This window comes from Scomber japonicus, chromosome 24 (assembly GCF_027409825.1).
Source record: "Scomber japonicus isolate fScoJap1 chromosome 24, fScoJap1.pri, whole genome shotgun sequence".
In the NCBI taxonomy this organism is placed as follows: domain Eukaryota; kingdom Metazoa; phylum Chordata; class Actinopteri; order Scombriformes; family Scombridae; genus Scomber; species Scomber japonicus.
Window position 1 is genome coordinate 14,066,810 of NC_070601.1, and position 12,373 is coordinate 14,079,182.

At 37.9% G+C, this 12,373-nt stretch overlaps 1 protein-coding gene across 2 annotated transcripts; it reads right to left on the reverse strand.

Annotated features, from left to right (window-relative positions):
• Positions 1–1,061: 1,061 nt before the first annotated feature.
• On the reverse strand, positions 1,062–12,140 carry LOC128354388 (dipeptidyl peptidase 4-like). Of its 2 annotated transcripts, XM_053314625.1 has the most exons (27): positions 12,032–12,140; positions 11,171–11,243; positions 10,958–11,045; positions 10,329–10,427; positions 9,142–9,233; positions 8,932–9,006; positions 8,787–8,839; positions 8,405–8,477; positions 8,081–8,201; positions 7,291–7,445; positions 7,105–7,202; positions 6,867–6,996; positions 6,327–6,365; positions 5,633–5,731; positions 5,426–5,496; positions 5,128–5,181; positions 4,920–5,038; positions 4,786–4,833; positions 4,590–4,688; positions 4,049–4,118; positions 3,754–3,948; positions 3,491–3,545; positions 3,297–3,396; positions 3,144–3,202; positions 2,951–3,023; positions 1,766–1,839; positions 1,062–1,634 (listed from the first exon to the last, which is right to left on the reverse strand). In XM_053314625.1, exons 2-27 carry the CDS (start codon positions 11,171–11,173, stop codon positions 1,542–1,544), a joined length of 2,235 nt encoding a protein of 744 aa, XP_053170600.1. In that variant the 5' UTR covers positions 11,174–11,243; positions 12,032–12,140; the 3' UTR covers positions 1,062–1,541. The 2 variants fall into 2 exon arrangements, with proteins under 2 accessions (XP_053170600.1, XP_053170599.1); XM_053314624.1 differs by lacking the exon at positions 12,032–12,140 and having other exon boundaries at positions 11,171–11,427.
• Between the last annotated feature and the right edge of the window lie 233 nt (positions 12,141–12,373).

Below are 12,373 nucleotides of genomic sequence, written 5' to 3' on the forward strand. Positions count from 1 at the left end.
ATTTAGTACATTAGAAATATAAAGTAGCCTGAAATGGAAATACTCAAGTACTTCAAACGTTACTTAAATATACAATATATAAATATATTATTTTCCATCACTTTCTTCTTTGTCTGATATAACTCTTGCTCATGACTTTCATGAGCAATAATTCAGTACACTTGAGCCTAGTATTCAGAATAAACACCTCCTTAGTCAATGATTATATCTTCTCCTCCTTAAAGAGTGGACTCGTTAAACCTTTAATTAAATAAACCTGTGACTGTTTAACAGCTTTAAATCAAGATAACCTGAAAACAAGACAAAGAGCTTATTAAGCTCTGTGAAACTGCATTTAGGCACAGCGATGCTTTGAGCTTGATCAAAGTAAGTGGCACTCTACTTTACATTTGCTTTTTAGCCTTAATGCAAAGTACAACTGACACTGTTGAAAAGTCAGGGGATCACCAAAGCTCAGCCTGAGGGTAACATGAATGTCTGTACCAAATTTCAAGTCAATGAATCCAATAGTTGAGGAATCATTTCACTCAAAACCATAAATGTGAATCTCATAGTGGTGTTAGATGAAACATCAGGGGATCTTCATTAGTCAGGTCATTAGGATATATCTTCGGGGAAATGTCTGTACACATTCAGTCTTTCTCTACAGCCATGCTGCTACTTTGGCTACAAACCAAACCAAGATTCAACTGTATTCAATAACTTCTGACCAATCTTGTCATTTTTATCTCAGGTCCAGATAAGTGATCTTCTCACATGTCAATCAATCAAGTCCCACTCTAACACACCTGATTCTAATAATGAGCTCATTATCAAGCAGCTGAAGCCTGAAGACTCTTGGTTTATCATCACTGTGTAGTATTGAGGTGAGTGTTTTATATCTTACCTGTAATTTCAGTTTCCGTATGTTTGGTTATTTTATTACACATGCTGAATATCAGGCTCTATTCTATTATAATTATATGTTTTCACTTGGGTCTCTTATTATTGCTGCTGCAGCTTTATTTCCATTTTAAAAAGCAGATGACGCACATGCAAAGTTCTCAACAATTTTATTATTTTAAAAAACAATAATTACATTTAACAGTCAACACTCATGAATTAGGTAAACTGTATAAAATTACTGTGGTGCATTTTATTTCAGTGCGTACAATACCGTTAAACTCAGTACAAGTACAGCGTCACTGTTCCACCTTCACATAAATCTGTATCCCAAGTCCAGCAATGGCCTCTTTAGAAGTTAAATAAGTGAAACAAACTTTGGTTATAACTGCCAGAGGAGCTGTTTCATCTGACTAAATATATGCAAGAAAATATAAACATAAAGCTCTTCCAAAGAGAAATTTCACTTCCATTAAAGCAACAGCAACACAGAAAGATTTAAATATAGACCACTTCAAGTTTCTGTTCATAAAGGAGTACATTTGAAAATGAATAAAGTACTAATAATCAAGCTTGCATTTACAATTATAAATCCTTATCACAAAAATGATTCTTTATTCATGAGGCAATGAAATTAGATCTTGGTGATCCAGTTAACTTCATGCAAAACACCTCTGTAGGAAGTGAGTCATGTGGGTGTAGACGTGTTGATAGGCCGAACCACCAAGCCCATGATCCTTGTCCGTGTACCACTGAAACAAGATGACAAACATGATTATGAGTATTTATTTATACACATTTTTTAATAACTATTTGACAGACAGATTCTTCAGAAATCACAATGATGCAGTGATTCCACTTTTGGACTTCCCATATTACTCACCATGGCTTCAAAGTCCACCTGCTCCTCCACCAGAGCTTCAGAGATCTCGGCCGCCTGCTGGAAATGAACGTTGTCTAGAAAAACACAACAAATAAAATGAAGGTAAAGGTTTCTGTGTATTACAATAAATGAGATATATTGAGTGGAAAGTGGTTATTTATGACTGAGGGTGGTTCTATTAGGAAACATCACGTCAAGTCCAACAATCGCTTTTCAAAACTGTTGTACTGCTGAAGAGGTTTAACCCGATGGTCAAGAGGTCACCAAATGATTACATATCACTCTCTTGCCACCATGAGTATCTATGTTACATTATAAAGCAATAGATTGATATTTTGGGTAAATTCTTTATTTGCTGTCTTTGTCAGCAGGTTAGTTTATCTTAGCTTAGCATATAAGAGCTAGAAGCAGGGGGAACTGGCTGGACTGGCTCTGTCCAAAGGTAAAAAAAAATCTGCCTAAAACTCACCCATTAAGACTTTATAGCTCATTAAGATATTCTCCATACAAAACCCCAAAATATAAAAATGACAATCTCTGGTTTTATGGTTCCATGTGGGAACTATTTTCTTGGCCGAGACCAATGAAGTCTCCACTTGCTGCCTTACAACCTCATGGTGATGACAAAACCCATACACTGCATTACATACACTATCTATTACTGGTCTTCTTTACCATAAATAACTTTTAAAAGTAGAGGACCCCTTCATACATTTTCTTCCAGGTGACTGGACCCAGGTTGCCAGTTCTATATTTTTGTATTTTTTACTTCACTTATATTAAGTTCTTATTTATGAAATTGCATTGGCACTCTAATCAGAATATCTTCTTTTAAATATTTCCACTATTCCACACTATTGTCCATCTGGAAAACTCAGAAATGTTATGTTACTATGACAACCAGCATCTTAGCTGTATATAAGTGCATAATCAAATTGCGTAAAAATGATGTTATTTTAATGTTATTGCTTCTTATTTGTCATGAGCATGTGCAATTACTGTAAAAAGTGAAATAAGCAAATCTTGTAGAACTGTGGTCTATTGTTAAGTCATCCAATTTGGGAATCACTGCTATAATGGAAGGGAATTTGGACTTCTGGCTAAAATATGTACTTTTGTTTTATGTTGTGGACAGTTAGGTAGAAAACACCTGATTGGTATTGTGATAAGAAAAACAAAACTCACCATCAGCTGTTCCATGAACCAGAAGATACTGCACAGCATGGAAATTCTTTGCCCTGGCCGTCACTGTTGTGTTCTGTACGCAATCACATTAGTGTTTGTTGGTGAGCACAGGCAATAATAGAGATACTTATAACCATCATAGACAAGAAATTAGTTTAGTCTGAGCATGAGTGTGTGTGTGTGTGAAACTTACAGCGTAGAATACAGGATTTTCTTTAGGCTGAGTCATGTAGCGCTCTGTATAGATGGAATCTGGAAAAAACAGATCATTGCAGATAGTGCGTGTCATTACAGTGACTGTGCCAACTCTGGAAAGTGTTATGAATTTAAAAAATACAAAAAATACCATAATAGTCCCACTTGGAGACAGGAGCAACTGCCATTCCACATTTAAAAACTCCACTGCCAGATCCCAAGACCATCGATGTCACATATCCACCATAAGACTGTGAAATATAGACCATTAATTAATGCAGATTTTCTTGTCTTTTTTATCTTACTTTGATAAATGTGTGTTAATAAAGTGTTTAGACTACTTACCCAACCCCAAATAGCAACTCTGTCTTTGTCAATGAAGCCCATTTTGATGAATTCCCTAACATATGAAAAAAAGGATCTATTAGACGAGGGCAGGATCTAAACTGGACCTTGAGATCATTGCTTGTGACATCTCCATCTGGGAACATTTCAACCAGAGACACAAGTGAAATCCAGTTCTACCAAGCTTTCCTGGGAAAGAGTGAGGCTGTTTGTTTGAGCGAGAGATGCACTGACTTGTCTAAACCGCTCCTCGCTCTCCTTACCTGGCCGCCGTTATCTGATCTTCCACCTCATAGGTTCCCAGACGTTTGTAGATTTCATGCATTATTGCGTCGCCTTGGAAACCGCTTCCTCTCCCGTCGAAGCTGGCAACAATGATTTTCTCGGTGCTGGCCAGATAGGAGGCCCAGCTCACCCTGTAGATGAAGTCTGCTTTCTGACTGCAGGGACCGGCGTAACTGGAGGATCGGACCAAAATCAGTTTATGAACTCTCCTTTTGAAAAGCTTTCATGTTTCGTGTTTGAATGCTTTTTTTTTTTTTTTTTTGATAAACTTACACATCTATTAGTAAGGGGTACTTCTTGGATCTATCAAAGCCAGGAGGCAAAAACATCTGGTACCAGAGATCTGTTAAAAATATGAACATCAGTAAAAAAACACAGCATCTATTAATTATTCTCAGTTTTAAAAAAAATATATAGTATTGTATTTTATAAGCTTATCATGTTACATTTGTTATGTGAAATATTGTATGTAAGTATGGTTAAAAATGTAGTTCAGCATTCTCCTCAGAACTATAGTGGAGTAGAAAAAAACAGCATTTATTTAATATTAAATTGTTTTTTATGTGGTCAGTGGTAAGTATAATATATAGCTGTACTCTCATATCACAACATTTAGAACCTAAAATAGTTCAATGCAAGGCCCAAGTCTGGCCTTTTTAAAGTATACCAAACTCAATAATCAATACAATAAAAAATACCATTAAGTAGAAATACTCAAAGAAGTCATAAATACCTCAAATTTGAAATGAAGTACATGAGTAAAAGAACAAATAAATAAATATTGAATGAATTAGTTGTTGCTGAATTGACTTACTGTATCCAGCTACTTTGATGGTGCCACGCTCCATGGTTGGCATGTGGATGTCAGCTATCAGGTTATTAAACTCATGATTGTCCTCAAAGACCTTCACCACTACAGAAATGTGAAAAAAATAGAGAAAGCTCATGAGTATAAATATTGCCTTCTCATTATAATTATTTCGACTTCAGTTACAAAATTTGCAACTTACCATTGTCGTTCTTGTTATTCATGAGAGTGTAGCGAGGAGTGCCGGGACCTTTTGTGTAAAATTACAATAATATTATTTGAAATACATAGAGCAAAAGAAAAAGGGAAAGTGACAAAGTATAAAGTGTAACTCACCACTGCAACTCATACGGTAGAAGGATGCATCGTGGCTGAAGTAAGCAGAGTTGTACTGACACTCCTCTCCATACAGTGCACAGGTTAGACACTTGATCGCTTTGGTCGCTTTGGTCCACCTGACACACAAGATACGCAAGTACTGTAAATCTGAAGAAATGCTTTGCTATCATAAAAATAGTATTAAACAGTAAAGTAAAGTCCTTACTTGTAAACATTCCTTCCTCCTGGCCTGCCGCCATCTTCGTTACTCGAATAATATCTGTGGAATTAAATGGAATGAATTAGTAGTGAGAGATACGTCAGTCTCTGAAACACTGTCATAACCTCCAGATAGAAATGTATGTGTGTGTGTGTGCGTGTGTGTGTGTGTGTGTGTGTGCGTGTGTGTGCGTGTGTGTGTGTGTGTGTGTATAGGATGGAGTGCAGTCATACAATGTAGAACTTTAAGAGAGGACTTATGTGCAACTCTACTGCAGTAAATGCAACAGACAAATCCGACTTACACACTATCAGGAGTGACTTTCAGAATGTCAATGACTTCCCATTTTCCACTGGTGATCGGTGAAGCGATGGACTGCATGAATGAGTCAGAACAGAGTATACGTGGGTGAAAACAGCTTATAGAAAACCTACAAAATGTTGCTGTTGGCTCAGATTTGGCTGCTGAACTAGCCAGGTGTAATTAATACCGAGCTTATTGTTCTACGTACCTTAACCACATGATGGATGTGCTTGAACTTATTACTGTCACTCATCAGCAGGTAATAGCTTGTATTGTCTGTGTCAAAAACTGGGTCTGATGGAGAGAACTGTAAGGAACAAGTATAATAGTATAGTGTTAAATATGTCTTTAAGTGATTAGGCTGATTCTATGTTTTTCTTGTCAAAAAAAGCCAAAACCATTGATGTGTGAGTCCGTTTCTCAACAATTTCAAACTTCTCTATTGTGTCTGTGGCTCCCAGCCCTAAACCAATTGATTCCTGCTGAAGATATGAATCTTTTGAAACAATTATATAAAAGTCATTTCTCCTAAAACAACTGGGCATTATAGTTTTTAGCTAATTTTACACAAACAGAAGGAAATAGTATATTTGTTGAGGACTATTTTCAGCGGTGGATTAATACACATTGGTTGATCTTGGCGTATTTCTAGCAGCATGGTGGTATGGGTGAGATTGCGCCAAAATAAACCAGTGTGTGTGTGTGTGTGTGTGTGTGTGTGTGTGTGTGTGTTGATTGTTCATGATTATGAAGCAACATATCACCCAGTGCAGTAGTGTGACTCACTGATGTGTTTTCTCACAATGTAAGTCTACAGCAGCGAGGCATAAGATATCAGACTTTGATACACATGTTAGTCGATCAGCTCATACTGTAGTTGCTTAACAGCATAAGAGACATACCCGTCCAATCCAACCGGTGGCGCTTTTAACCTCCAGTAGCTGTAAAGAGCAAGATAGAGAAATGGTGTTTAAAGCTGTAATAAGTTTTAAAACCTTTTTGCCAACTTGAGAAATGTGGAAAATGGCAAGGCTGCTGTTGGCATGCTGACACACTAGTATGAAAAAAAGGGAAGTCTTCTAGCCAGTGTGAAAAAGAGGAACACTCACAGAGAATAATAACTCTGTCAATGTGCATGTAAACATGTGATTACAGACTTGGAAAAATGTGAACCTGTTCTTTTTAAAATTGTTTACATGTAGCTAAATTTAGCCTGGCACTGAAGGGCAGCTGTCACGTTACCTGACATGAGGGCAATTAAGTCAGAATAAAGATACAGGTCTATAAAACCTGTGTCTTTTTCCCAGGCTGTAAAAAGTTTTATTACTGTTGAAATGATTAGTGTGAAAGGTAAAGTTGAATAACCGTCATGCATTGTTTCTTCGTTGTTTCTCCGTTAAACCGGCCTAATTTTTTCAGGTAACGTATTTGTCCTGTTTTACCTCACCAGGAACCCAATTGGTTCCATCAAAGTTGTAGATCTGAAGGATGAGGTGGTTTTGTAGTCTCTTCAGCCACTGGACAGCCAGACGTGTATCGGTCACCCAGGTAACAGTGGCCAAGTAGTGTTCACTGTGGGCAAAAAAAACCCAAAACATGATCATCTGATTGTCTTGGCTGATATCAGGATGTATGAACACATGCCACGTATTTAACCACATAGTAGAAACTGTTCCATACATGTTTCTGAATGGTGCCGGAACAAGAACTTCAGCAATGTTGGTCGTGTTGTCAGTGTCCACAACAAACAGCTTCACAACAGGGTTGATAGCACCTGACTGCACGAGAAAAGAAAGATACATCAGATAGTGATTCTTAGTGAGTGGAAATGTAGGGGGGGGGGGGAGCTCTGGTTGGTTATCCCACCTTTGGATATGGAATGGAAACAGTGCTGGGGTACTGTTTATCTCCATACCAGGTGTACTCTATATGGGGCACCTCTGTGTCGTTGAACTCAGCATAAGCCACGTACTTCCCTCCAGGTGACCACCAAAAACCCTGAGTGGAAGAGAACATCTCCTCTGGGAGGGTGAGAGAGTGAAGCTGCGTTAGTGTACTTCACTGGTTGCTTGTATGACAACACTGCAGCAGTAAGATTTATTGTCATGTTTTCACTGCAGCAAAAGAATTTCATCAGTCCTCTATTGGATAATTATTCAACCCTCTAACTTAAAAGAATATATTTTGATGAAACTACACTCTTTTTTTTTGAGTCGCCCCTCGGGTTTCAGATGTTCTAAATTCCTGTTGTTCCTGCTGTAATCATCAGTAGTGGAGGGAATGCTTAAAGATCACCTCCAGACATGTATTAAGACATACAAGCATTTTTATAAAAGAGGATAATTATAACTTTAAAATCCTTATCCTTCGTTCTTATTAAAAATTCCAGAATGGATGACACAAGATGTTTGTGCACTGGAGGCTTCAACTTTTCACATCACACTTGTATCAAAGTATAAAGGAAATACACAAGTAGAGTACAAGTAGCTAAAATAGCACTAAAGTACAGTATGAAGGTAAATGTGATGTTAGTATACGTCTTTATCCCATTCTCCATGTCTTTATGTCGATAGTTGTATATATTACTGTATTTGCTGCTTGTGTTCATAGTTGATTTATAGTTTGATTTTGATTCTGTATGTCATGTGCCACTTACCCTCATACACCCAATCCGGCACCCCGTTAAAAATCTTATTCTCCTCGCCACTGGTAGTGACTTGCTGTGGCGGTGTCTCAGGACTGGTCTTTACATACACATTATTTCCCCAAACATAGGCCTATAAATACAACACAAATACATTAGATCAAAACATAGAGCATACAGTTTGTTTTCTGAAACCTATTTCGAACCCTTTTCCCTGCTTTTCTAACTTACACAAGTGTTTAGGAAAGGTGGCGTTGGATAATCAATCACCTTCTTCAAAGCAGGACTGTCACTTAAAGTTATGTACATATGAACAATTTGTCTGTCCAAGCTTACCAGTTTGTTTCCTTCAGGGGCCCAAGCAAAGTACTGGACTCCATGTGGAATGCCAGAGCTTGTCAGAAATACGCTGAAATGAAGTGAGGAAAAAAAATGCTTGAGAGATTTATGGATCTGTAGTGAGCTTTACTTTTCCAGCTGCAGCTGCACTCTTTCAAATATTCTCTAAACTGCTGCTCTAGTATTTTATTCTTTTAAAAATTGTATCTACTTTGCATACATAACTTAGATCCAGATTTAGTAGATGCTTACATCTAGAGTGGCTTACATGATGGTAAATGCATGTATTTATCCTTCCACTGGCATCCCAAAACTTTTTGTAGATGTAAAAAGAAGTAAGAAAATAATTATGCATGACATCTATACTTAAGGTACTTACTTATTTGTGCGGTCATAGAGTGAATACGTAGCAGTAAATGAATGCCTCCACAGCTAATGGGACCAAAACAAAACAGGCTGTGTGATCGCTCAGCTTTTAAGATCAATCAGATTTGATATTCTATATGAATTAAAGATGAGATTACCTTGGAATAGTTGCTCATGAATGCAACGTAATTGTGGTCAGCAGACAGCTGGTAATCATAAGCATCTTTTTCCGCCTGCAAAAAAAACCAAACACTAGAGTTTCACAGACAACTCCTCACAACATCACAGACAACACTGCATTTGTTTTAGATGGCTGATACCATGCGGTTTATGTTGGCGCGCAGATGCACACAAGGAGTACAACTTACAAAGTGGTCTCTGCTCAAGAACTCCAATTGCTGCCCTGAGACCACATTGTGAAGATAGACCGCACCCTGAGACTTATGCAGATACTCATTATCTGTGGAGGGAAAGGAAACAAATGATGCAAATCCCTACATGACCTAAACAGAACCAAACATTTCAAAACAAAAGGTGGAAAAGACATACTTGAGTAATACAGATTAATGCAGCGGCCATGATGATTTAATGCATGAATTCCTGTGCTCACCATTAAGACATGATCATTGCTTAATGCTTAAAGGCATACTCCACCTATTTGCTTTTCCCTGCTTTGCTTTCTTCCACCTGTCCCCAAATGTATCTTTATATGTCACCAAATTAGCTGGAATCAAGCACGACGGAAAAGGTCATGGGGCAGTCTCTCTTAAATCAGAGCAGTACATGTTCTCATAGAAATGTGACGCCCTTTCGATCAAACTAGCAGACAGATGTATTGCGTTTTAGTTTTGTTGCTGTTGTTGAAAGATGTGAAGTTAACATTTAACAGGTGTTAGTTGACGTGCTCAAACATAAGTCAAGTGAGGAAGAAAGCCCTATTATTCATGTTGTTATGAGTCTGTAGAGCCCCTTTAAGTCCTGAAAGATTTAATAACATTTGGCTGCTCATGAATGCATCATATTTGTGCATAAAAAAACATGTGTGCTCAGAAGTTATGGATCTTGTGCAAACGCCGTATTAAAACATTCATTGTGCACATAAAATAATAACTTGAAAAAAAAAGTTTTCCTGACCTTCCATAAGAATCTGATTGTGACTCTTTAGTGCAATTACACTATAGATCTGACTGGCACTTAAAAAACAAACAGCTTCATATGATACATCCTGTATTATTTCTTGCATTTAATCATCACAAGTATTGGATTAATAATACATAACTTAAGCATGACTTGAACATTTATTGTGAAGTATATAACTGCACATGTAATAAATGACTCCCTGTTCCCAACACGTGTATGAACACACATTTATCTAAGTGAATCAGTGACTAAGTGACAAAGTAAGTTATTATAGCTGATGGATAATAAACCATCCTAAAGTCAGTTTTACAGTTTAGATGCCAGTACACACCGTGCTTTAATCCATATCATCATGTCCCATCTCCACCCACTATCACTCATTTTTACAAGTTTAATTACCCTAACCCTAACCCACCTGAGATCCACCTCAAGTTGTAGGACTGTGGTTTCATAGTACTGTTGAAGACATCTTCCAGGGTGAAGGTTTTCTGATTGTTGTTTGCATCCTGATCCTCTGCAACACATGTCAGACTGTTAGTACAGTACCTGGCAGGGAGCTGAAGGTCACAAGTTACAGATATGATATCATGTACATACATCAATATCATCGCCATAAAAGAAGGAGACACGCTGCAAAAGCTCACTGATAATGACCAGTGGAATAATGCTTACGTCAGTGCGTGCTTGGAGTATTTATGGGAATTATCATTGTACATATTAAATGAGTGTGGAAGCTATTTAAATGCGTGTGTTGTATCAGACAAACTATAATCAGCACTTTGTGACATAAACCACACTGATTTACTCTATAAATGTGATGATAATGATGACGATGATGATGGTGATGATGATGATGACAAGAAGTTTTACTCTTGGAGATAGTCAGAGTTGAGTTGCTTCACACATCGTGCCATTTCAGAACTGTCCAAAAGGGTCGTGCGTAATGACGCGTGCGTAATGCCTTTCGGATGCGTTTAACGGTGCGTCAGACCACAGATGATGTATTAATATCAACATGGGAATCATTTAATAGCAAAGACTCACCATTCAAAAATATGGCCGTGGGCACCGCTATCAAAATGACGACGACTGCTACCCCGAAGACTCCGAGGACCACCTTGGCGATGGAAACCTGTTCAGGAGGATGAAGTAAACGGATAAAAGTCATGAAACCAGCTCAAAAAAAAACAACAAAAAAAAGCTCGCTCCTACTTCAGAATAACATCGATGTGTGAGTATTAACAAACCACTACCAACCATTGTGTCTGCGCTGACGAGAGAGTGTTCCAACCAATATGCGTCCAAATCACAACTCCATCGATCCAGCCGTCTGCACGCGCGGAGAAAAACTAAAGTTATGCGACACGCTGGCTTCCCTGTTAAATATTATCTCAACTCAAGTTTCAAAGGTAGGGCAATAAATGTCCAGCGGAGTAAAGTTCGTCAGGTTTGACGGTGCTCCCGCGTTTTGAGGAAGGGTGCAGCTGCTTGACAAGCTGTTCCCCAAACTGTCCACTGTTCAAAACAGTCATTCATTCAGCTGACTGATCACCGCCAACTCCTTTAAGAATATGACCAAATCACTTTTTAAATAACCATAAATATGAGTCGATGATCACCATAATTCTACTTGTAATTTGAAGTAGTATTGAAAGATTTTAAAACTACAATATTGAGAATGTCTGCAGCTCACAAGAAGGTTTATACTGTATATTAACAAATGCTGTAGTCTTGTCTAACAGGGAGTTATGGTTACTGAGTAAATAGCGTGCCTGTACAGTGAGCAGCCCCGGATATGAAACTGGCTCATCATACAGTAACTGTCATGCCGCTGGTAATAAACAAACAAGTTCCCCATTCCTCCTTAATACATGTGAACTAAAGAAAAACACAATCATAAGTCATATTTGAAGTCATATTCAAATTGCTGAAACATTCTGATATTACAAGGGATAACGTAGAAGCCAAATTTAGTATCTAATAATACTGTTCTATCTATCTATCTGACAGGAACATGTAACACCTCATGTATGATATTCAGTATGTACAGCACAGCAGGAGCTCCAACAGCAGCCCTCTGTCTGCTGCATCCCCCCCACCCCCACCCCCCACTCCTACCTGGTCTGTAGTGGCTTCAAGCAAGACTATGTAATTTTTGAAAGAAGAAATATCACATTCTTCTTCTTACATGTGAAAATCCTAATTCTTACGCAATAAAACACACTCTTGCGCAATGCAGTGCTCAAGGGATTTGCTGATACAGCCTCACAGTCATTCATCTATCACAGTATTGCCAATTCCTCCGTTGTCATCAGCAAATATTTGATAATAAGGCAAATGAGGAAAGCCTTGTGGCTGAAGGAGAAAATTATATGTCCCAAAGTTTGGTGAACTCAGTAAACTGGAGATATTGATATAAGATTTTGGAGTAAAGAAAATCAGCCCAAAAAATACGCAACT

Coding starts and splice junctions, on each gene's coding strand:
- LOC128354388 (XM_053314625.1), bottom strand. Junction 8,478..8,786: donor CTCTATGACCGCACAAATAA/GTAAGTACCTTA, acceptor ACTTCATTTCAG/CGTATTTCTGACAAGCTCTG. Junction 7,203..7,290: donor TTTCCATTCCATATCCAAAG/GTGGGATAACCA, acceptor TTTCTCGTGCAG/TCAGGTGCTATCAACCCTGT.